This window comes from Helianthus annuus, chromosome 5 (genome assembly GCF_002127325.2).
Source record: "Helianthus annuus cultivar XRQ/B chromosome 5, HanXRQr2.0-SUNRISE, whole genome shotgun sequence".
Lineage (NCBI taxonomy): Eukaryota > Viridiplantae > Streptophyta > Magnoliopsida > Asterales > Asteraceae > Helianthus > Helianthus annuus.
In genome coordinates, this window is record NC_035437.2 from 116,118,160 (window position 1) to 116,144,487 (window position 26,328).

At 35.4% G+C, this 26,328-nt stretch overlaps 2 protein-coding genes across 5 annotated transcripts; one reads left to right on the top strand and one right to left on the bottom strand.

Annotated features, from left to right (window-relative positions):
* The first annotated feature begins 4,737 nt into the window (after positions 1-4,737).
* On the top strand, positions 4,738-6,690 carry LOC110941049. The gene is made up of 4 exons (XM_022182653.2): positions 4,738-5,004; positions 5,453-5,563; positions 5,638-5,718; positions 6,389-6,690. Exons 1-4 carry the CDS (start codon positions 4,807-4,809, stop codon positions 6,461-6,463), a joined length of 465 nt encoding a protein of 154 aa, XP_022038345.1. The 5' UTR covers positions 4,738-4,806; the 3' UTR covers positions 6,464-6,690.
* LOC110941048 (protein GLUTELIN PRECURSOR ACCUMULATION 3) lies at positions 5,128-21,125 on the bottom strand. 4 transcript variants are annotated; one of them, XR_002593757.2, is made up of 18 exons: positions 20,969-21,125; positions 20,799-20,896; positions 20,188-20,326; positions 20,063-20,091; positions 19,884-19,980; positions 19,737-19,792; positions 19,517-19,624; positions 19,361-19,417; positions 18,374-18,465; positions 16,908-16,992; positions 15,648-15,800; positions 12,759-12,856; positions 11,611-11,772; positions 11,380-11,492; positions 10,555-10,645; positions 6,632-6,736; positions 5,525-5,600; positions 5,128-5,264 (listed from the first exon to the last, which is right to left on the bottom strand). XR_002593757.2 is itself a non-coding variant. In XM_022182651.2 (17 exons), exons 1-16 carry the CDS (start codon positions 21,028-21,030, stop codon positions 6,677-6,679), a joined length of 1,500 nt encoding a protein of 499 aa, XP_022038343.1. In that variant the 5' UTR covers positions 21,031-21,125; the 3' UTR covers positions 5,329-5,600; positions 6,632-6,676. The 4 variants fall into 4 exon arrangements, 2 of the variants coding, with proteins under 2 accessions (XP_022038343.1, XP_022038344.1); XR_002593758.2 differs by lacking the exon at positions 6,632-6,736; XM_022182651.2 differs by lacking the exon at positions 5,128-5,264 and having other exon boundaries at positions 5,329-5,600.
* Positions 21,126-26,328: the final 5,203 nt, after the last annotated feature.

The window sequence follows — 26,328 nt, forward strand, 5'->3', positions numbered from 1 at the left end:
TACGAATCAGAAGACTTTCGCAGTTTGACGCAAATAGTCCCTGTGATCGAATAAACTTGTTTTTGACACACCAAAGCCTTTAAAACTTATTTGTAAGTTATATAAAAGTTATTTAAGGTATGTTAAGCCTATGCCACTGTTCCGGAGTGTTTGTCGCATTAAACTGATTCGTTTACGTACCAGTTTGCGTATAACTTTCCATAAAGCGATTTAAAGCTTGAAATTGAACTTAAAATCAAAATGTGAAATTGTCAAACATAAAAAGCATACATTGAGACCAAAAACACATTGTTTCTTTGATAAAAGATATTGTCCTACATCGTGCGGTGTTTACGGAGCACAAGTGTCACAAAATGCCCGTCAATTGTAGCGAACAAATATTATTTATTAATTTAAAAGCTTATATTAAATGAACGAAGTGATTTGTTATTAATCGAACGGAATAAATAATATTGATTGAACGGCGTGAGTTGTGTAGGCATGTTGGACATTGTCGGTTTAATAGGCGATAGTGTCCGAAGTTAGTATTTGTAGGATTATATAATATGGTAATGTCTGTTTTGTGTCGTCCCTAATATTTAGTAGGGGTTTCAGATGTGTTTTTAGTGAAGTTTTCCTTTCTAAAAAAAATAATAAAAGTTGGATGTTAACGTTGAAGATGGTCTAAGTAGATATTTTACATATTACATCCAAAATAATCAATTTTTTTTTGTAAATTATTGATTAAAACCATAAAATCAGTGATAAGATTAATATAAGGGCATGTTTGGCTAAGCTTTTTGAAACAACTTATTGACTTATTGGTTTTTTGAAAAGTCATAAGCTCCAAAATGATGTTTGGCAATGAGGGTGTATGTGAGGGGAAAAGCCAATAAGTCAATAAGTCACTCTATACTGACTTTTCCAAAAAGCCAATAAGTCGATAAGTTATTTCAAAAAGCTTAGCCAAACATGCCCTAAGACCATCATCAATGTAAGGTGGTAAATGTATTTATAAATGTGTCTAGTCGGCACATCAGATTTTCACAAATACACTAAAAATACATATTTTCTCTCTGATCCTACAAACATATTTACTAATACTTATATTTCCAAATCATCACCACTTTTACATTTATTTTAATAATTAAGTTATTTCTATCAATATACATTTTTTTTTATTTTAACATTATTTATATCTAAATATAAAAACAAAACATTAAACTTCTAAACACGAACATTAATAGATGCGTATCTATTTTTTTATTAAAGTAGCATTAATAAACTTATGTTTTAAAATAAAAACATTACAAACTTTTTTTTTTGTTATCTTGTCCAGTTACTATGTTTGAAATGAAAAAACATAATATACAAGTCACTGAAGCTTATAGTGTACAACATATTTACGCATATCAAAATAAATTAAAACAAGAAAATAATAAAATAAATACGAAACAAACCTAGGGGTCCACCATCCACCTAATGCATTATTCTTTCTCGAAAACATTTCACTCAAATGCAAACATCTTTAATGCATTTCCCTTAAATGCTAAATCCACGTAATTCAAATACAAACTAACTGCTTAGCATGTGGTTGAAACTAAAATAAGACCGCAACCACATGCTAATCTTAACGAGGAACGTGTGTTTTCCATATGTAGTTAATAGTTATCATCACTAACTAAAATGCCGTTAACATAGACAATGGACACCTCATATCCTTTTAAAATGTGTTGGATGGTAATTTTGTCTTTTAAATACACATAATAATTATATGAAAATACAACTAATACAACTTTGTAAAGTTGTGTAATTACCTATATATTAAAAATTACCTATATATATATTAAAAATTCAATTGAATAAATAGTAACATCTATATATTAAAAAATAGAATCTATAAATTTACTAAACTGGGTGTATTTTCGGTACCGATTCGGCACTGGTATTCAATAGTTTTTACCCTCAAATACCAGTGTCGTACCAGTACCGACCGGTACCGAACCGTACCGTTATATTCGGTGCCGGTACCCACTTTTGGGGATTTCGGTAACGGAGGTATATTCGGTACCGGTACCCACTTTTGGGGATTTCGGTAACGGTATTTTCGGTACCGGTTGGTACCGAGCTCATCAAATCCTGTAGCAACGTAGCAATGCAAGTAATTGCACCGTTTAGATTACTTTTCATACACACAGTAAGTAAACTGTATTTCGTTTGAATGGGGTTTTATATACACAACTTATTTTGCTTTCTTTTTTGTCTTTTTCTGTAATGAATGAATTGTAGCATGTAAAATTAACTTGGATATTTAGATTATTGATGAGCAAATCGTATCAAATCCTGTAATCAAACTGGTATCGTATCGGTACCAAATTTACTATACCAAATCATTCTCCGTACCAATTTGGTACCCACCTTTTGGCGTTTTCAGAATCGTTACTTTCGGTTCGACACCGGTCTAGCACTATACCTGTATTTATTGATTTTTACCTTCAAATACCATACCGTATTGTACCGAGCATTTTCGGTGCCGATACCTAATTTCGATGATTTCCGGATCGGTATTTTGGGTGCCGTTACCGGTACCGAGCTCATCCATATTTTAACGTGATAGCACCGTAATAACTGAACTGAAAACAATCGAATTTCCAACGTGTAGGACGTGTGGGTCCTATTATCATATATTAGGTTATTTCAAATCGTTTTTTTAGGACGGAGTGACTATCACTACCACGTCTTTTTTATTTATGTTTTGATATTCGGTATCTGTTTGCCGTTACTGACACGCGTTTTGCAGTCATTGCGTCCTCGCCGTAACGCGCGGGCGAAAAATCAACTAGTTAAATTGGAATATAAAACTTGTAAAAAGGAGTGATTAATGGTAATTTTACCTTTTTAAGTACACATACTTTTATGAATATTAAATTGATGCAACTTTGTAAAAATGTTCGTGGATAGAGTGAAACACTTGATAAATAATTTAAGAAGTGATACGTTTTAGACAAACTAAAATAGTTATGAATCTTTATACAGTTTTCCAAAATATATTATAATCGTTTAAGCGCATCCTCAAAGGTTAAATCCTAATAACCCTGATCGGTCCATATAATACCGTAACATGATAACCCTAATCGGTCGTTATAAAACCGTCTCAAAAGCTTTTCATTAATCATTGCTTGACATTTAATCAATAACTAAAGCATGTATATAAAATATGTATCAAATAAAAATCTATATTTATATAAGATAGATGAGTTATAGTATCAAGCAAAATACATACATTTTTTAGAGAAGTAGAAGCATAATGGATGGAATGAAGTGCAAGTGAACAAACTTGCTCATGCTTTAAGGAATTGTTTAGTTTGGTGATTGCATATAAAAAGAGTTACCAAATCTTATTGGGCCAACACAGTGGTCCTTTAGGTGGATGGATTCTTAGTTTCCTACGCACTTAAAATTCCAAGTAAAACTAATATTTATATGTAATACAACAAATGTTTGATTATTGATTAGGTGATTGCAACCAAATCTTAGTTCATTTTCTTTATTGGGCCGTTGAAAATTATTTTAACAGATGGATTGTCACAGTGTTGCTCTATTGAGTATTGACATTATACATTTACAGGTAAAGTTGTTTATAGTGTAATATTTTAGTCGATATTGACCTAAGAACCATGACGCACTTAGATGTTCATACTCGACTAAGAAGAGAAACGAGCATTTGAGAACCTCAAAAAAAAATATTTACTGATTCATGACCTAAGTATATCCATCGTCTTCATGAGTTGTTGGTTCAATACTCGTTAATAATAGTGGCCGTTTTGACTCATTTCCTTCTCATAAATTAGTTGATACCATTTTTTATATCTTACTAGTAAACTTTAAAAACTTGTTTAAAAGTAAATAAGTCAATTGGACAGAAGGAACTACAAGTAACCCAAAATGTATTTAAATGGATATATAAACTCCTAAATTTCTTTATCAAAGGAGCAATACTAAAATCTCTCTCTATCAATATATTTGTATAATCATGTAAAAAATATCACTTATTGCAATTGGAAGGATCAAGGAACAAAGGAATGTTGCATGGTCACACAAACCGTCACGACTTTGGACCTTAACCCGAAACTATTGTCGTCGGTCCAATATTGCCATATACCATTGATGCTATCTAACCCGTCCATTTTTATGCTATATGACACAGTTATTTTGTATTACCCAACCCGTCTGATCCGTCCAATATTACCACACACGCCATTAATGCTATCTAACCCATCCATATTTTATGCTACCTGAGAGCATTCACATCTCTTCGCCTATTTTTATGTGAGAGAGTTTTGCATGTTATGAAAAGTGGTTATGAGTTTAGAAAAGAAATGTTACTGTTCATCTGTAAATTTATGGGACATTGTTCACCCCTATTAATTTTTTAATATTTTTTAAAGTGATTGTGAGTGAAAATATAGTGATTTTTAATGTAATTATAGAAATGAAGATAGGGAAGGGATGTGAATGCTCAGACACATCTATTTTGCCACCTATACCATAATACCCCTAATGCTATCTGACCCGTCCATTTTGCCACATACACACCAATGCTATTTGACTTGTCCAATTTAACACATTTACCATTAATGCTTATAGATTTTTTATGGACTTGCTTCTCCTTTGATGGTTTATGTTAAAAGCAAGATGAGGGAGTTTTGAAGCAAAAGCAAACCAAAAAAGGATACATAAAAAAGGGAACCAAAGCTTAAGAATGCAACAAATATAGAAACTCATAAGAGTGGTATTAAACAAGAAAGTTTAGGTGCAAAAGGCAATATGAAGAACTTAGCAACAACAGGAAGTGGGGTAGCGGTTGATGAACACGATGAGGAAGAGATTACCAAAAAGGCGTTCGCAGCATTTCAGGCCCGAGAAGAAGAGATCGAGAAGAAGAAGATGATGGTCAAGGAGAAAGTTGAGTTGAAACTAGGCCGAGCAGAAGAAGAAACCCGACGTTTGGCCCAAGTTTGGGAAGTAAGCCGCCAAAACTAAGCATCAAACATACTTCGCTTTTTGAAACACTACACTAACATGTAGATTGTGTTTATTCTTAAACGGGTTAGGTAAACTTAAAAACTACTTTAATGGATACAAAGTTACAAACACCTAAATCCTTTTTATTCAAAGATTCGGATTATGATTGCAATAATAATGTTATTGTGATCATATAACTATTTTTTAACCCGGTACAGTTTGACCCACACTTACAAAAGAACCCGTCCATCCTGCCACCTCTACATCAAATTATAACGTGTTTTAAAATTAGTATATAAACGATGACCAACAAGCAATGCAAAATGAAGTAAAGACGGTTTCAAAAAGTTGATCGTTCCAGTTAATTACTAAATCACAAAGATGAAACAGAATGCATGTAAGGTTGTTAAAAGATTTCTCATTCTATTTGTGTAAAAACATATTACAGGAGCTTGAAGTTTTGACAGACCCACTAAGGAAAGAGATAGCAGCGGTTAGAAAAAAGATAGATGTGGCTAACCGTGAGGCGAGATCGCTGGGACAAAGCTGTCAGAAGAAGGTACAATCCTCTGCCCGCACGTCTACCATAGTATTATCTGTAATGAAATATATAAAGAAAAAACATAAAAACAGGAGAAAGAGTATAAAGAAATATTGGAGGCGTTCCAACAAAAGAACAACGAGAAGACTCAACTAACCGCAACTTTGATGGAGGTAAATCCAAGTCAACTTAGTTCTAAGTGTCAGCCCAGTGGCCACCGACCCCCACCTTAAACCGGCCCGAGGACACTCGAGGTCACGGGTTCGAAACATGTTTCAGCCCCTCGGGTTGGCAGGGGTTTCACCGCCAGGCGGCGTTGTCGGGTCGCTAGTTTCGGAAGGGGGATCCCTTCCGCGGTCAGGGGTACCGTGCATCTACCCTTTTTTTAACTATGGCAACATGGATCGGTTGGATAACAGGTCATTTTAGTATGGGTCAAATAGTCCAGGCCATTTTTCTTTCCTCTTTTTTTTATATATATAATATTTTAGTTATTTTTAAGATATTTTTTAAACAATAGAGTCAAAAGACAATTATACCCTCACCCTCATGTGCCTTGCACATGATTTGATTTAACAAAAAAATTAACTGAGGACATACCGTGCAAGATTTTGAAACAATAAGTACAAAACTCGTCACTTTTAAAGACAAAGTACACTGCCTGAAATTTGGTATACAGATAAAAGGACAAAACTTGCAATTCACTCGTAACACAACTCCAACCAACCCATTCCTAAGCAAATGCGTAGGAAGTTGCCACCACCTAGAAACTTATCCTAAACTTCTTGTTTATGTCTCAAAACGCGTTTCACAATCACTGTCATTTTTGACATTTTTTTCCAGTTGGTGAAAGAAAGTGAGGATGCAAGGATGAAGAAATTAGAAGAACTCAGCAAGAATATAGATCCTTCAAGCTGATTCGTGATTATACAATAATTACACGTGATATGGATTGACTTACCTCATTTATATTGTTTAATAAGTGAAATATGTGAAGCCTTTTGTGTTGACGTATTTCTTGTTCTTCTCATAAATGATTCATTTACAATTTCAAATTGAAATTTCTTTCATACATTAATTGCATACCTTGTGTAATCCGTTTTTGTATGCAAGATTCTTTTATAAATGCCGTTAATCCAATGGAAGTTGTTTGTACTCTGTCAACAGACTGGGGATATCACTCATGCGTAGCTGAAAGAATTAAGAAAACGAGTTGAAAACCAATACTATTAATTATTCATAAATTACAAAAAGAATTAACATCAATTAGTTTCACTCATAGCAGGGCGGATGATATCAGCAAAAAGGGCAATTTCATATATATCCCTACAAACTTTCAAAATATCATATATACCCTTACAAAGTAGTTGAAATATCACCAATTCATTAAAAGCAATTTAGTAAATGACAAATTATTGATTTATATTATTATTAGAGATATTTTTGGGTGTTTTTAAGGAGAGAGAAAGTGATGCGGAGGAAAGAGGGTGTGAGACTACATGGTATGGTGATGGACCATCCTTGGAGGATGATCCGCCACGTAGGCGCCACATCATAGTCCTCCCAAGGATGGATCATCCTTCAAAACTAGGGGGCATGGGAGGATGGTCCTAGTCATCATCATCCACCACTTTTATATTTTTTTTTTTAAATCTCCATCTTTTTTTAAACATTTAACAAATAAAGTAATAAAATATTTTAATTAATATTATAAAACATTACATAAACATAAAAAAAATTAAACTTAAAAAAAAATAAACTAAAAAAAACATAAACTTAAAAACCTAAAGTTAAAAAAAAACCATGATAATTTTTTAGCGAGAGATGGTGTGAAAGCGGGTAAAAAATGATACAAAATATGATGACTTTTTATAAAAAAAGATGAGTGGTTTATAAAATGTGAGAGAGATGGGGTGGTAGTGGGTGAAAAGTTGTGAAAATAGGGGTTAAGGATGTGAGTATTTATAAAAATGGAAGTGAAATGGGTGTTTTTTTGAAATATAGCCGTTACCTTTTTTTTTTTATTAATATTCCAACGGTCAAAAGTGGGGGGGCCCACATAATTTGCTTCGTCGAGAACGTCTGAAAACGGACGGGGAGGACGGCGACGTATGGGGGCGGCACGGTGTTTGGACCGTCGCCGACCCGCGACGGGCCGGGGCCGACCCCCATACCGTATAGCCTGAGTGAAGGAGAGAGAGTGTAGTGATGTATGTGAAAGCAGCCCCAAATCCCAATAGGGCATTTTTACCCATTTTTTGAGGCTGATGTGGCAGTGAATGTGTTTTTAGCTATTGGGGGTAGGGATGAGCTCGGTACCGTCCGGTACCGAACCGGTACCGAAAATGTCAAAAGTGGGTACCGAATCGGTACCGAAAAAGCATCCGGTTCGGTAAATTCGGTACCGGTACCGGGTCTGATTTGCTCATCCCTAATTGGGGGGCTCATATTGAGCTTCCATTTTTTAGATTCATTTTTGTAGACAAACTACAAAAAATGAATAAAAGGTGGGGGATGATGTCAATTGGTGGGTCCGGGTGGGAGGGTTGGGTATAATATTAAAAAAAAAACTTTTTATTTAAAAATGGTGATGACGGGGCATTATGTTTAGGTGTTTTTAAGGTTTTGTTATTGGGTGAGTTTTGAGTGTTTTTTAAGAATGAATATTTTTATGATGTGGCACTGACTAGACACGTTTTTAGGTGTTTTTTATGTTTCTTATTGTGGATGGTCTGAGGAAAAATGAGAAAAATTGATGAAAGGAAGTCAAGTGAGTGTGATGTAGGAGAGAGGAGAGAGAAGATAAGTTTTTGGTAGGTGTATGTTTGTGAGAGGGCAAGAGAGAGTTTTGGGCAAGTGCCGTGTGGCACCCCAAAACACACTCTAAATATGCCTTATTGTGGGTGCTGTTAGACCTCGGGGAGTGGTGGCGTTGTTTAGGCGGGGGAAGCCAGCCAACGCTGGCTAAGCCACTCCGGGCCAGTGTTGGCGTTGCCCTTTTGGTGTCGCTATGGAGCCTAGCGTGGGACGGGGTGATGTGGCTAGCCATGATTGGACCTTCATTTTTGACCGTTTTACATAGCCGTTTGGCTTGGCGGTTTAATGGTAAAAAAAAATTTCAAAAAACCTTACAAAATTTTACCTATAACCCCCCCCCCCCCCTTCAATTTTTTACAAAATTCTTCAACCCACTCTCACACACAACTCTCAATTTTTTTCAACCAAACAACAAAACCGAAAATGGTGAACTGGACGGAGGAGGAGGAGATCGCGCTCGTCACTTCGATCGTCGACGCACAGCGTACGTTGATCAAACCGCGTACTGGGACAAGCCTTCCAACAATACCAACAACACGTTGGTAACAATCACCACAATCTAAACGCGTGCCAACACAAGTGGCGCGAACTAAGACCGAAGCCGGATCGGTTTAAAGTTATTTTCGGTCGTGTCCCTGCGTGGGACCTATGCCACGACGATCAAATGGAGATCGCAAAGATCAAGTGGAGGTACGACGGGAATCCAGAATTTAAGTGGGTTCCCCACTTTAATATTTATAGAACTTTGTAATTTTTTTAGGAATTATTAACTACTTTTTTTATTTTTTAGGATTTAATAAGTAGTCTTTTTTTATTTTTTAGGATTTATTAAGTACTGTTTTTTTTTTATTTTTTAGCATGTTATGTAATTTTTTTTAAATAATATCAGTTTGATTTTATTTTATAAATCTCAACTATTTTAAAAAAAAATAAACTCAGCCAACATGGCTGCCCAACGCCGCTAACCCACGCTGCTTCCACGCCCCACTTTTTTTGGGGTGGTCCGGTGGACCCCACTATCGCCACGTGTCGAGCAAAGCCCCCAACCCAAGCCCCCCCCCCCCCTCCCCTCAGTCTTAACTAATTAAGGATTATTAGTGTGACCCCACGGGCCCACTTTAGGTATCTAAGGTTTCATACCATCTCTATATAATGTACTCACCTATTGATTCAACGACATCAATTCAGTATTTCACTATCTTACGAATTCTACCCTTATTTTGAAATCTCATATATGACCTTTAACTTCAAATATTATATTTACTCATTTCTAGCTTAATTTATTTAGCTTAAATATTATATATGAAGAATGCTATTGTTTATCAAAAAAGGTAAATAATAAAAATAAAAATGGGTAAAAATAAATTTAAGCTTATAATGTGTTATATAAATATATGAAGTTAAAAGATGAGCATATATGAAAACTTGAAGTTAAAAAATAAGGGTAAAATGATTATTTATTAAATTGTTTTTAAAAAATTAGGTATATTTGATATTTTAACTATTTTGTAAGGGCATATATGATATTTTTAGTTTTGGTTGGGTATATATGAAACTAATCCCTAAAAATTCCTACGTACATGCACTAAAGGTGATTAGGTAAAGTTTAATCCCTATATTATGATTGAAGTACACAGATGGTCCCTGTGGTTAACCAAAATTTGGATTTAGTCCCTAACTTTTCAAAAGTGCACAGATGATCCCTGTGTTTTGCACTTTGTAACGCATTTAGTCCCCAACTAACAAATTTAAAGGTTTCAGCAGGTCCAAGCTAGGGACTAAATGTGTTACAAAGCGCAAACCACAGGAACCATAATTTTGGCAAAAGTTGGGGACTAAATGTGTTACAAAGTGCAAACCACAGAGACCATTCGTGTACTTTTGGAAAGCTAGGGACCAAATTCATAATTTGGTCAACCACATAACCATCTGTTTACTTTACTCCTATATTATTTTTCATGATACAGATTTAACAATACAAATAAACTTTAGGGACTTCTCCGTAAATAAAACCAGTGTTTTGAAAAGCGGACCAGAAATGACACCCTACCGGTTCGGTGGTCCATACTTTCAATGAACTTGGAGGTCGTATGAAAAAAGTTTAAGGACTAAAGTGAAAGTACGTAGGGTTTTTCAGAGATAACCCTTTTATAAAACAAATAGCTAGCTAGACCATATACACAGTCTTTTACCTGAGAAGCATTCGTAATGTGATAAAGCCGAAATGTATCTTTCTCTATGAAGCCAGATTCTGTAGACTGTAAATGAGATCCAACATTTGCCCTGCCATTATTAAAATTTCATTTAATAATTAAACTTTATATATATACAACTAACTATATAGGGAAAGAATCATTTGAGAAGAAACTTGATGTGAGAAGAAAAAGAAGAAAGGGTATAATGGTAAAATAATAAATAGTTTATAACTCCTCCCGTTAATTATTCTCTCATTGGCAAGAACACTTTATCGTACACATTTCAAAATTTATCCTACACATCGAAATTCATCGTACATATATCCTACACATATCGAAAATTGTCTTTCACCATAAATTAGGTTGTTTTAAAAATGAGTTGCAAGTTTAATAAGTTAGCTAATTTAAGGGAATACAATAAATTAGTTAAAATTGTAACTTTACCTATATGCCCTTACAATAACATTAAATACACTTATTAAATATTAAATGAAGCATTTCTATTGGTTTAAAACTTATTCTTTCTACTTTTTACAAAAAATTTCTTCTCATTTGAATTCTCAACTATGTATATATATATATATATAGAGAGAGAGAGAGAGAGAGAACAAACCAACAAACGGCACAAAGTGTTTTTATTGAACTAAATCATTTATTAAAAATCATATTGTCTATCAAATAATATATTTTTTGTAACCTAAGGCGCGCTTTTTTAAACCAAGACTAAGACACTAAATGTTTATAGAAAAAAAAACAAATGACATTTGACAAAATGTGTTCCGATAAACAACCTGACCCGTCAGACCGGTCCATTTTACTTACAAGTGATGGCGAGAAATCAGGCGTTGGTAGTCACGCAGTAACACACTTAGCTCCTTCAAACGTAACGATTTTGGCGTAGAGTTTCGCCAATGCTCACGAAGTGCTTGAGCTGCCTGCATTAATAACAACATATTTTAGTCGCATAAAATAGTTTTAACAGGTGTGTATTGCATACAGATTACAGACACGGGTCAAAGAACAAAAGAAGTCAAACTTGTCAGCATATTTGACCTGTTTGTTAGTAAATGTCGTGTTTCCAGTAATCCTTGAAGCTAGTTCAAGAAATTCTTTATCTTCGTGCTCGTGAATAATTTGAAGACCACCGGAAAATGAAACGGAAATATTTAATCTTTTTTGTAGCTCTGAGATGGCTGACCCGTCCATGTGGTTTTCCTGGAAGCATAATGAAAAGAGAAATTTAACGCAAGATGGAAAACTTTTACCCGTCACTTTTGAATGGGTCTGTTCAGGTGATCTTTTATCTCTACGGGTCACGCTGGTTTAAAAACAAAAAAAAAAAAAAAAAAAAAAAACCCTTGAAAAGGGAAAAGTTTTCATTAAAGCGTAAAACGCCCTAAAACTTTTTATCCAGAAAACTATATAATCACTGATACAATATAAACTTCGTAATTATATTTAAAGGGTAGGGTTATTGTACAAATGGGTCTTAACATACCAAAAGTGAGAAGTAAAGAAAGATTTTTTTTTTTTTTTTTTTGAAATTGTTATTTCCCATCTAGTCAAGCATGTATTTTAGTCCTAAAATCTAAAAATAAAATAAAAATTATATAATTACACTAGTAGAGTAATTATATAATCACTCTAGAGTAATTGCATATAATTACTCTACTAGAGTAATTATACGTATTTTTTTTATTTGCAACTAAAGATAATGCTTTAGTAGATGGAAAAAAAAATCTTCCTTCACTTCTCACGTTTAGTATGTTAAGACTCATTTAGATTTGATCTTTACCCTATATTTAAAACACCTACAGTTTATAAAAAGGTTTTTTGTACATTGTTAGACAAAAGTGAATTGTAACTTTTTAAGGCCAAAAACATCCTAAATTATTTTTATCAAAAAAGTTGATTATCTCTGAAATAATATAGCATTATAGCTTTTATAATCATATTTAGCACTAACAATTTATAAAAACCAACATTTTGGAAAGAAAAAAAAAATTGCGGTTAAAGCCAACCCAATCGTTACCAGAAATTCCCCGTTTTGATATGTTATCGAAATTGCCTAACCACCAACGTTGCCACCTCTTAACTTTCTAATCCTAAATTTAACACGATTTTGTTTACCAGTAAAGCATAAATTAATTAAGCATGAATTGAAAGGGAGGTATACAACAGATTTAATAAAATAATAATACCTTTGTTTTCGATCTGAAGCCACTAGACATAGAGGAATCATGACTTTCATGAATTGCTTCTGACGGAGATGCAGACAATCTCTTTGTAATTGGATCATCTAAAAGTTAGGATGAAACGCATCTTAGTTAGCTCTTTAAGAGAGGTTAACGGGTTCGGGTCAAAATGGGTGATTTTGGTAAAGGTCAGTTGTATTGACACGAAAAAACTTTGACATATCTTTTTAGCTTATTATTAGAGTAAAATGCCGTTTTCGTCCCTGAGGTTTGACTAGTTTTGCGACTTTCGTCCAAAGATTTGTTTTTCCGCATCTAGATCCAAAAGGTTTGAAATCTTACCATTTTCATCCAGCTCGTTAACTTCATCCATTTTTTCTCCTTTAAGTCAGGGGTATTCTCGTCTTTTTACCTACTTGTTTTTGTTTAGTAAGGGTATTTTGAATACTTGTACATATGTTAAGTTCTTGTACATATGGTGAAAAAGACCGAGTTGCCCTTTAAGCTTGGTTTTAAAATGCGTGAAGCGCACAAAAGCGACGAGGTCTAAAACCAAGGCGCGAAGAGCAAAGCGCAAAAGCGGCGGGATTTTCGTACGCGAAGCGCAAAGTATTAATATAACATTTTTAAATTAGTTTGATATAATATTTACTACTATCTTAATCTTTTTACAATAAAAAATTAGATAGTTAAAAGATATATCATTTAATATATAAGTAACCTTTGTTTACAATATAAAAAAATTATATGAACAACTTGAAGAAGCACAACTCTTTTAATGAAATCAATCAATCAATCATACCCAGTAAAATCCCACATATAGCAAAGCTATTTGTAGGGTCTGGGGAGGGTGGGATGTAGGCACACCTTACCTCTACCCCTAGGGATAGAGAGGCTGCTTCCAGAGAGACCCTCGGCTCCAAAACACCCAGGAAAGAAATAAATAGAGCATGAGGGGTGTGTGTGTGTGTATGAAGCTACCAATGTAGTATGAGTTGCGAAATAGTGCATTGTAGAACAGAACAAATATGACAACACAAAACAGCCTATACACATAGTTACATATCTATCTACGACCATACACTACACCTAGAAACACAACTGTACAAAACATCCTATACACATAGTTACTTATGTACGCCCATACACTACACCTAAAAACACAATTGTACCCTCTCCTAGAAATCTTTAACCTTAATCCTACGTCTCCACGAGCTCCTATCATGGACCATGTTCTCAGAGAGGTGCAATTTTTGCAAATCCTGCCTAATCCGCTCATCCCAAGTAATTTTGGGTCTGCCTCTACTCCTCCTCCCCTCCACCTCGAGGGTTTCAATCACTCTAACTGGTTCTGTCGTCTGCCTCCTCTTCACATGCCCAAACCATCTCAATCTTCCCTCCTTTATCTTATCTGATATACTAGCTACTTCTAACATTTCCCTAAAAACATCATTTCTTATCCGGTCTAACCTTGTGTGGCCACACATCCATCTTAGCATTCTCATCTCTGCTACCTCCATCTTGCGTGCATGTACTTCCTTAATGGCCCAACATTCAGTTCCATATAACATAGCAGGTCTAATTGCAACCCTATAAAATTTCCCTTTCAATTTTGTTGGGAACCTCCTATCGCACAATACCCCAGTGGCAGCTCTCCACCTACACCATCCGACCTGGATGCGGTGGGCGGCAGCTCTCCACCTACACCATCCGACCTGGATGCGGTGGGCAACGTCACTATCTATCTCCCCATCCCTCTGGACAAACGATCCTAGATACTTGAACTTAGTCACCTGCGGGACCGCTTGACTGTCAATGGTGATCTGAATGTCCTCATCGTTGTCTACTCCACTAAAGTCGCAATACAAGTACTCAGTCTTAGATCGACTAATCTTTAAACCTCTTCCCTCTAAAGCTGCTCGCCACTCTTCTAACCTCGCATTCAGGCTTTGTTTACTATCAGCAACAAATAAACAAATAAACATAATAAAATAAGTTTTAGATTAAAGTTAAAACAAAAAAACAAAACATTGAGGATGAAATGTGTAAATTAAAAAGCTTTAGGTTAAAATTTATAAAACCAAAAACATGAAGGCTGAAATGTGTAACTTAATAAAAGTGTTTTAGGATCAAATAGATGAAACAAACACAGCCGTCATTGTCTCTCAGCCTCCGTCTCCATGGTCGTTTGTTCCACTTTCACCATGTTTCTTCATCATCATTACATGCTTATATTTCTTCATCTTCATCTCCATTCTTGAGCATAAAACTTTGATTTCATGTCTGTGTACATGAATCGCATGCTTTGCTCCTTTGATTTCCTCAGAAAAAGCGACATAGGCGCGCGCTTTTCGTACACATCTCGCCTTGTGTAACACAAAGCGATCCCGTATGCGCCTGAGGGCGCCTCAGACACGCTTTTTAAAACCAAGTCTTTAAGTTAACAAAAAAGATGGAAATACCCCTGCCTTAACGGAGGAAATGGATGGAGTTAACGAGCTGCATGAAAATGGCAAGATTTTAAACCTTTTGGATCCAAATTCGAAAAAACAAACCTTTGGACGAAAGTTGCAAAACTGACCAAACCTCAGGACAAAAATGGCATTTTACTCCTTAGTATTAGTTTATTACTAACTAGTGCACAAGTGTGTCGAATATGATTACAAAAACTATCGTATGTCCATAATAATCTACTTTTATTTTGAACATAATGCTTATAGAGGTTCTAACTTTTATGCATTATAAAATTATTGAGGCCAACATTCGGCCCATTAATAAGTAAGTGGGTCAAAAATTGCCCCATCGGGCCCATCTTCGTACAGCATAATAGCATATTAAAAATGAGCCATGGAAACTTGGACTTCTGTGATTAAATTCAAATAAACAAATCAATACCTTCTGGAACTAGCCACCATAAATCGCCATGTGTCACTTTCCCATCAAAGCCACCAAATAACAAATAACGAGAGCCGATAGATGTCATGGTATGGTAAGCACGGGGAGAAGGAGCTTCAGCGTTAGTTGCCAGGCGTTTCCACTGCACAGATACTGATGATAAAAATTAAAAAAAAATGTTTAAAGGAAAAGAAATCCAGACGATTTATAACGGGATCCAACACGAGTCAAAGTTAAAAAATAAGATACTATAAAATTTAAATAATAGAGTTGGCAAGTTTGACTTGTTTAGTTATAAATGGGTCGATTCGTGTTGCATATCATCACTAACAGGCAGGTAGGGCTGCAAATGAACAGTTTGTGTACCATTCCGCGGGAAGTTCGTTTGTGTTCGTTCGTTTAATAAATGAACGAACACGAACAAGAAACTCCGTTCGTTTAGTTAAATGAACGAACATGAGCAGGGGGGGTGTTCGTTCGTTTATGTAAATGAATGTCCATGTTCAATAGTTTATTATGGTTTTTAATTATTAGATATTATTTAAATACTTCAAATTTTCCACTAATAAAATAATAAATAAATGTTCATGATGAAAGATGTTGAGTGTATTTGAAATTTAATATATGTTCGTTTGTTTTCATTTCTATTCATGAAAACTTTTTTGTGTTTATATGTGTTCAAGATCGTTCGTTTGTGTTATTTGTGTTCATGAGCGTTCGTTTGTGTTCGTTACCTAAAGTCAAAGAATGAACACAAACGAACACGAACATGTTCATTTCCTTAATAAACGAACACGAACAAAGATTCTTGTTCGGAAGTGTTCATGAGCAATTCGTGAACACATTTCTTTCCTCAACGAACGAACGCGAACAAGGCCTTGTTCGTGTTCGTTCGGCTCGTATGCAGCCCTACTAACAGGTCAAATGGATGAAATATAAAAATTTAGCTTAAAGGATTCAATATCACCGTGAATTATTTCCGAGCATAATGTTCCTCTTGCTTATGCATTTAAACAGATCGGTATAACTGATTCTATTTCATTTAACAAGAAGTATATATCATATGTTCAGCGTTTTAGAAGGACAAATGTGATATTTTGAACTTTTAGAAGGTCAAATGTGTTTTGGGTCAACTCAGCTGCCCGTCTCGACCTATACCAACCATTACCCATACGACCCGTTACCCAACAGACACGTTTTAGCCACCTCTAGTAAAGGAAATATGCTGAAAGCCTAAAAAATATGAAGTGGGACACTCACCCCTGTCTAGAACAACACAATCGTTAAAATAAACGTCATAGCGACTCAACCAACCACCAGTTCCATGGCCACCAAACATGAGAAGCTGAAAAGTATGCAATTTATTCAAACCATGTTAATAAAGTTTGCAAATGAATATATATGATATATATATATATAAAGAGAGAAAAAGTGTAAAATACATTACGGCTTAACGTACATCACATACGACAACGTGCGTGATTATACGTATAACATGCGTGATTAATGTTTTCAACATGCGTGATTTGGGTTTTTTAGTTTATAACATGCGTGATTTTGAAATGAACGTGCGTTATTACCTGTCGTACTGGTCGTACGTTAAGCCGTAATGTACGTTAACTGGCCTATATATATATATATATATGGTAGGGATCCTAAGAGAAACACATGCTAATTGAGAACCGTGAGAAGCATTCTGGACCACACATTTTCTCTAAGACAAAAAAAATGGATATATACATATGTGTATATTGTCAATTTATGATTATACACATGTGTATATTGTCAGTTTTTAAATTATACATATGTGTATATTATGAAACATATATGTACATGAACGATACCTATTTTTCAACTTTAAACACGTATTTGCACATATGTACACTAGAAAAACATGTTTAGAACCATAATCTCCCTTTATATACCTATATGGGGTAGGGATAGTATACATTAATTCAGAAGTGTGAGAAGTGTATTATAACACTATATATAACACTATATAACACCATATAAACAATGTATAACACAATGTAACACCATATAACACTATGTAACACTATATAACAATATATAACACTATACATCTATCATAGACATGTTATCAGACAAAGTATAGTGTTATATTTGTTATATAGTGTTATATAGTGTTACATAGTGTTATATGGTGTTATATGGTGTTATATGGTGTTACATAGTGTTATACAGTGTTTATATGGTGTTATATAGTGTTATAATACACTTCTCACACTTCTGGATTAATGTACAGGATCCTCTACCTATATGAACAATCATTTACAAACATTTGTACATAGAAGTACATTATCAAACTTAGATGTACAATACTTATGTTTCAATTTTAAACAATGTATAGTTAAAGATTGGCAATATACACATGTGTATCTAACTATCTATCAACTATACATATTTGTATATATCCAAAAAAAATAGAACTGGCAGAAAAAGCTCCAAGTTTTCCAAAAAAAAATATATTTGCATTTTTTTTCATTTTTGCTTAGGAAAAATGTGTGGTCCAGAATTCTTCTCGCGTTTCTCAATTAGCCTAGTGCTTCTCACATGATCTTAACCCTATACATATAGAGTTTTCTCGAGTTTGTGCGCGCACACACACATATATAGAGAGTTTTCTCACAAAGATGTGTGTGTGTGGGCACACACATGCTAACATGCAGCCAAAATATGGAGTAGGAGACGGAAAAAGGACTAACATAGTGGCCTCCAGAAGTAACAGTATGCCCACAACGGGCAGCTGGAGCTTGACCAGGAAGCTTCAATAGGGTCCATCCAGGAACTTCAGTATCTTCCTTACACAAGTAATTCAAACAGAAACTATTTTAGATAGATAAAACAGAAGTTGAAGAAAAAAAACACAAGGTTAATATTTAATAATCAACTTTCATTTTTATTCTTTCCGTTTCCAAGGACTATTACTTTGGTTTTAGATAAATTTCCTTGAGCTCATAAGCCATAACTTTAACTTGTGATAGTGAATTGAGTATAGGTGTAATCGACGATTGAGTTTTGAACTAGCGGGATTTCTCTGCACGCTGCGGCGGGAATTTGGTCGGTATATGTCCGGTTTGTGATGGTGTCAGTATGGTACCAACACTTGGTTTAAAGTCATGATATGCACAAAAGAATGTGTGTTTCATTGAAAACCATAAAAACGAATACTGGTACCTGTTCTGATAATAATAATAATACCGGTACCGATCATAAAAGCGAATGTTGGTACCGGTTCCGATTATAACAATACCGGTAGTGATGCCGATATTGTTTTGTGACAGTTTCGTCACGGTACTGTTTTGACTAAAACTTTTTTTCAACAAAGTTTATACATGAACGTCGAAAAAAAATTATTAAATTCAGTTGCTTATTCAACTTAACAAAAAAAGATAATGAACGCGAGTTATCAGATGATAATCAAATTCAATAAAATTAAATGGATTAAAAACGTAAACTAAAACTTAAAAAACTTTTAATATAATAACATTAAAAAAAAAAGTTACTATTCATCAACGGTTACAAATTATATATACAATTATATATACAATATACTTAATGTTAGCTTAAGCATCCACACTTACAAGTTGATACATGCATATATGTGTGTGTACAAGTAATTCTTACAGCAGACCTAACCAATCAATTTATTATACTACACTTAAAAGCTTTTTAAAATGATAATAGCATACCTTCATCGATGAGACCCTTCAACGCCCATAAATCACCCATGATTGGCCCTCCACCTCCTGTGAACATTGACAGTATCATCTAATGAATATTACATTAAAAAGAAGAAAAATGGGCATTACGGTTGAGGTCGTATAAAAGCCGCTGACTTATCTCACCTCTTCCACCATATACAAGCAACCGCTTCTCAACCATAGTGGCCGTATGGCCACACCTTGGTGGCGGCAATGTTCCCGAAACCGCCAACTCAGTCCACTCCAACGACACTTTTTAAAAAACATAAATAATATCTTAATGTGTTGATATAAATATATACGAATCACAATAATAACACGTAACTATAAGAAAAAGGATAAGATTTCAAAGGAAAATATTTACTTGTATCCAAGACAAATACATCAGATAACCACTTTTTACCATCCCATCCGCCATACCTATAGTTAAACATTTACGTTTCACTAATACTATAGTGTAACATAAACCAAAGAAGAGATTAGAAAAAAAATAATGTGAAGTAGTTCTGACATTACTATTTTTTGATTCCCGATAGCTGAAGCAGCTGCAAAGTCTCTTGGTGAAGGCAAATCACCGAAACTCGTAAGCTCAGACCATTGCCATATATCTAAACATATAACATATAATTATACGTCAATGAAATATTGTTCAAATAATTTAAAAATGTTTAAAAGTGTTAAGGACTTTACCGGTATCCAGGACCCAAAAGTCTCCCAACCTGCAGGTTGAGCATTATTATTATTTTTATAAGTAATATTTGCTTTTTGTGATTACCCAAAAAATAATCTTAATTAAAGGTTGATAGTTGAACAACCTTTTGGTACCGAGTCTCCCGCCGAAAACAAACATATGGCAGTCGATTGCAATGGCGATATGAAATGCTCGAGGACTGGGTGCCGTTTGCCCTTCTGAACCACTACCGGTGCATTCAGGCTGAAACCATAGCTTATTATCTACAAAGTTTTTTAAAAAAAAAAGAAAAAAATTACTATGATTTGATGAATTTCATTACTCGATTCCACACAAAACAGTAACTTTTATAATATGTTCCAACACTACATCAGTTGTTATATACAAATGTTAGCACCATTGTAATTCCTTGAGCACCTAAACAAAAAAAAAAAGTACTAGTTGCAGCCCGGCCACACCGACCGAACCACATAAACTTTACTATGTTGCATCAGTTCCAGACCTAACAACAAACCCTAGCGTTATCCACATCGAAACTTCGATCCAAAAAATTGCTATCCATTATTCGATTTCTCATTAATTACACAAAGAAACACACTAACTAATGCCCTAGCCTATATTTTGGCAAGAACTGACAGTATAAACACTATTTATAATAAGTGAATCATCTACCTACCAGTAAGAAATTAATCATAACTGATAAAAAAATATGAGGAGGGAATTAAGAATAGCTACCGATGTCATATACAGAGATGTCATTGAGGAATTTCTTATCAACGAGACCACCAAACACTACGATCTTTGACTTTCCGATGTTGACTGCGGTGTGGCCACTGCAATCGCAAATTCAATCAAAAACGGTTAGGTTAGGTTAGATGAATTAGGGATGAGATTGGTGGTTTTACCTTCGAGGTTGAGGAAGTGGTCCGGTGAAATCGGCTGGTGAAGCTCGAACCCAGTAATGCATAGCTGTCTTCTGTCTGTGTTGGAGGAGATATGTTCAGCGTAACTAACTGGGTTCTATACAAAAGAACACAAATCTGAATAGTAGTAGTATTTTACTTCCTGCTTTTATTTATGAGAAAAATGCAATTTACGTCCTTCACGTTTCACTGATTCGGTGTCCTTTAAGTTTAGAAAGTACACGGGCTGCTCTTTACGTTTGTACATGATTACAGCCGGATTTGTTTCAAACCCAATTAGTTTTTAGTGTTAAGTGGGATCATGTGTCACTCATATGAGGGCATAACTGTCTTTTTATCCTTCTTTTAGAAAAGTTAAAATATATATTTATATTTTTTATTTATTCTCTCTCCCTCCTAAAATTACACCTCCACCACAACACCATTACATCCCCACTACACCTCCACCACCATCCCCACCGATAAATAAAATACCACGTTACAAAAAGTGCAATTTTTTCGAAAAAAAAAAAGTAAACAGACCTTTTTCACCTGGTTCATCTCCCAAAATCGGCAAATCCCCATCTGTAACACCCATAAATCATGTCAAATTCCGAAGAATCAAGCCCTATGTTATCAAAGCAACCTCAACCCACCACTTATCCAACCACCATCGATGAAAACACCAACAAATCCACCACTAAAACCCTACCACACCTGATATGAAGATAAAGTAATCTCCGCCTCCGATTGCACCAGTATAGGGCTGGACCGCTGACGGATTGTCGTGGACTCACGCCAGAGCTAATTTGATTGGGGAGTCGTTGCCTAAGGCTCAATGGGATTCAGGATTGTTCGCTTGTCTCGATCATAATGATGAGTTCTGTAGTAGCGATGAGTTTTTTTTATTTTGTTATCTCACTTGTTTGATATTATTAGCTTAATTGTCTAGACTAGGTGTAACAACTCTCAAAATACCCTAAGAGGAACCCTGATCAAAACCCCAGACTTGTACAGTGTGACCCAGCATGAAAAAAAAAACGAAGAAATCTATAACAGGACTCTCCAGAGCGTCGCGGGGGATAACCCTAATTCTTCCGCGACACGCGGGGGGTACCAGGACACGTGGCACCTGAGCGCGATGATGCGTGTGTAGCGTTATATATATTTTTATTAATATTTGAAGCCCTTTTTAACACTTTAGTCAAGTTTTAAATTTATAAAACACGATATTCTACTTACACTAAACACACATGTGGGCAAGTGCACCCATCGTGAGCGTAGTATAGCGTTGGTAAGATACCGAGGTCGTCCAAGGACACAAGAGCTTATAATACCGGTTTATCCTCAACGTCTAAACAAATCAAAAGTTTAGAAAAGGTTTTAAACATGAAAAATAAAAACTAAAAATGCTGAAAAATAAAATAAAATTAAAACAGATAGACAGGATGAATCACTTCGATCCGACTCGCCTTTAATGTAACCTTTGATGATTTCCGCACTTTTGCACTTTTTAAGAGATTATCTTAGTTATAGTAGTAGGCCCCTCTTTTGAAAGTGACGTTACCCTCAACCCAGTGGTTTGAGTCAGCAAGGATACAGTCCCAAAGGGTCGGAATATTGAAAGATAATTAATTAAGTTATTAATGCGTAATGTGGTAGGCCCCTCTTTTGAAGGTGACGTTACCCTCGGCTAAGTGGTTTGAGTCAGCAGGGATACAATCCTAAGTAGCCGGGTTAATGTATTAATAGTAGTTTACATATGAGGAGATCAAGCTATTCACACCCCCGCCATCCAATACCAGTGGGTATTGATGGAGATCCTAGTAAGCTTGACCCAGGTCCTTGCAGGATCTATACACTGAACAAGGCAAGAACCATACCAAACCATTCCCTTAACCCCCGACCAGGTAGCCAACATATCTCTATATAGACCGTAGAGATATGATTGGTGAAAATCTTTTATTTTATATAGAGAGTAAAATAACGCCAAGACACCACGGACAAATGATAAGGAAGTTTCATCTTTAACATAAGAAACTAGTTATTAAAGTCATTAATACAAAACCAAATAAAAAGTGCGAAAAGATTAAAAATCAAAAGTATTACATTAAATGCTTGTCTTCACCAAGTGATGTAAGAGACTTAGACAAACATGGCCTTTGATTGTCAAGAACTCTTACTATCAATCTTGGATCCCGAGACTACTACACACACTCTAAGGTGGATGATGGTGGTGGATGTGGGTGTTGTAGTGGTGGTGGAGTGGTGGTGAAGTGGGAGAGAGGTGGTTTGCCAAGCGATGCCTTTGAAGTGAACCAAGCACCTCTATTTATAGCCTGCACAGAAGCCTGGACACGGCCCCGTGTCCATCATCTTTCTCTTTCTTCATTAATTACAATTTTTCTGCATTAGCTCCACACGCCCCCGTGTTCACTGGGCACGGCCCCGTGTGCAGAAGCGTATCTGTACTATCAAGATTTGTAAGATTCTACGAATCTTAGCGTTGACCACGGCCCGTGTTGAGCTGGGCACACCCCCGTGCTGGGAATAGAAGCTTCTACAACTTTGTCTTTTCTGCAGGCACCTGGCCACGCCCCCGTGTCCGCTGGGCACGGGGCCGTGGTCACCCTTCTGTTTCTTTGTTTTTGTTTGGGAAGATGTTGTCGAGGGGTCGGGCATGCCACGTTTATTCCTTTTCTCGTATTTATGTTAGATTTTGTTGCATATTTGTTCCTTTTGTTCATTTACGCTCATTTAGTCTTGAAAATACAAAAGGAAGACAAAATCACACTTTTTCCAACATTAGTACTAAAAAGGGTTAGTTTTATGCCTCACTTGATGTAATTTATATGTTGCATTTTACACACATGAGCGACAAGTGGCAAGCCGGAGATGGTCATTTGCCGGCGACAACTTCAAGTGGGGGTGAGGGTGGATGTGGGTTGGGAGAGATGAAGAAGAGAGAGAGTAAAGATGAAGAAGAGAGAGGGTGTGCAGATGAGAAAGAGAGAAGAGAGAGTGTGGGTTTTTAATTAAAATGTTTTTTGAATTTTAATACTAATATCAATAAAAATAAGTTAAATGGTTATAAGATGAATTTGCCCTCATGTACAATGCACATGATCAAACTTAACTAGGTTAGGTCAAAAGGACACCGGTTGTAATCATGTGCAAACGTAAAGGACATTCAATGTACTTTTTAAACTCAAAGGACACCGCCTGCAGAATCAATAAAACGTAAAGGATGTAAAGTGCAATTTTCTCTTTATTTATTTATTCATTTATTCATTTATTTTAAAGTGCAAACTCGCAAAAATCTTTATCCTTTGTACATTATGTTACGAGACTTGAACTCTCAACCTAATAGTAATATGCACATTTTTTATACCTTGGAAGGTGTATATAGTTTCGGTATGGTTGTTAGCCTTAACTAAACCTGAAGACATCAGTTAATTTATTTTCGGTTTATTCGGGGTTTGATTCGGTTAATTTCATTTAATAACCAAAATCAAATTTGGGCTAAAGTTTTTGTTTAAAAAACATGAAACTGAGGTATAAATACATGAAATGGAGGTGTAAATACATGAAATTGAGTAATAAAAGCTAGAATTATATGAAAATATAGTTGGTTCGTTTCGGTTAACTAAGAGTACAAAAACGATAACTGATTTTCGGTTCATTTGGTTTTCGATTCAGTGTTTGCTTCGATTTTAGTTAACAGGTCGGACCACTAAACTACAGGTCTTTTGGCATGTTAACAGTTAACATTCCAGACTTCAAGGTAAATTGGTTAAACTGTTTAACATAAAATGACTCGTATGTTTTTTTTGTGTGTAAAAATAATCAACTATAATTCATACACATGTAATACTGTGTAACCCAGACACGGTATGGTTATCTCATTGATTTAAACATGTCAAATAGGCTAGCTTGTTGATCCAATTAATTAAACAGATTGGCGAATTGACATGTTCAGTTAAATCATGTTAATCGGAATACAACCTATTTGTTAAACATATTGAATAGGACAACCAAACTTGAAAATTTTAGTGTCGTCTTCAGATCGCGTTGGAATCGTATCTAACAAAAATAGTTTCAAGTAAATATCGTTGACTCAAACATGACATATTTAATAAATTTGTTTCTCACCCCATAAAAGATTTAGAGTAAATTGCAGTTTTACCCTGTGTGGTTTGAGGGCGTTGACACCCTTACCCCCTATTTTCAAAAAATTGTTGTCTTACACCCTGACATTTCCTGATTGCATCAATGTACCTTGTGAGGGGTAAAACTGTAACATTACCAAAAGGGCTTTTTCGTAATCTTACCCATGTTTATATAGTAAACTTCAGTTGTACAGCATGTGCTTTACTTACGCTAACACGTGTGCACCCTGTTTTATTAAAGTCGTCTTCTCCGGCGATGTTCCGACCACTCCGGCGATATTCAAACCACATGAGCAAAACTTGATGCCACCGGGACCGAGTCGGAAGCACGTTGAGCAAAACCTATTTTATTAAAATAGTATACCTCATCCAAACCCTTTCATGCCCAAAACATCACACGATTTCTTCCCTGGTGCCACCGGGACTGAGTCGGACGCAGATCGGAGTTCTGTAGCTCTGGTCGAACATCGTCCAACATCTAAACTTGTCACAACCCCCGACCCCTGTCCTAGGGAGCGGGCGGCCGTGAGCCAGTTTTAGTGGTATCGGTGTTTATCAATTTGGCAGCGGAAATTTCATCAGGACCGTAGTTAGGAAATACTTTTATCAGAGTTAAACACCGAAAATATTTAAATTAAAGAAATGGGATAAACCCAGGTCTCTTTGATAATACATTTATAAGTGGGACAAAACCCGATTTTCATTTTGATACATCTATAGGGAATGACCCCAATTATTGAAAACAACTCTCATTTTTAATTAGATAACTTTTATTGCCACTTTTCTAAGCCTTCAATGCTCTCCAGCTGGCTTTTATTGGCTTCACACTAAGTTACCTGAAACACGTGTTTAAAACATTTTATCAGCAAGAAATACTGGTGAGTGAATCCCAGTTTAATCAAGTTTTAATAAAAACCATTGTACAGTATTGAGGGCGCATCTGCAATTACATTTGTTTTCAAGATATAACAATTAACATCCGTGGTACTGTCATACTCAACTTGTGGAAATGTTACCCCTCCAGTAACAAATTTTGTATACAAAACCCCAACATACCCACGATAATTGTATTCTTACAAATACTCAATAACTGCTTAGTATATATTTAGTTAAGTGAGGTTTTGTAAAAACAATTTACAAAAAGGAGATTACTCACATTGCTATTATAAGGCTTTTCTTTGTGACTCCCTGGTT

Excerpts from the sequence above, each read along its gene's own strand:
- LOC110941048 (XM_022182651.2), bottom strand. The coding sequence starts at position 21,030 with ATGCATTACTGGGTTCGAGCTTCACCAGCCGATTTCACCGGACCACTT. Across the intron at positions 20,897-20,968 it reads CCACTTCCTCAACCTCGAAG|TGGCCACACCGCAGTCAACA; the intron begins GTAAAACCACCA and ends TTGCGATTGCAG. Across the intron at positions 20,327-20,798 it reads CATCTCTGTATATGACATCG|ATAATAAGCTATGGTTTCAG; the intron begins GTAGCTATTCTT and ends AAAACTTTGTAG.
- LOC110941049 (XM_022182653.2), top strand. The coding sequence starts at position 4,807 with ATGAAGAACTTAGCAACAACAGGAAGTGGGGTAGCGGTTGATGAACAC. Across the intron at positions 5,564-5,637 it reads GACAAAGCTGTCAGAAGAAG|GAGAAAGAGTATAAAGAAAT; the intron begins GTACAATCCTCT and ends ACATAAAAACAG. Across the intron at positions 5,719-6,388 it reads TAACCGCAACTTTGATGGAG|TTGGTGAAAGAAAGTGAGGA; the intron begins GTAAATCCAAGT and ends ATTTTTTTCCAG.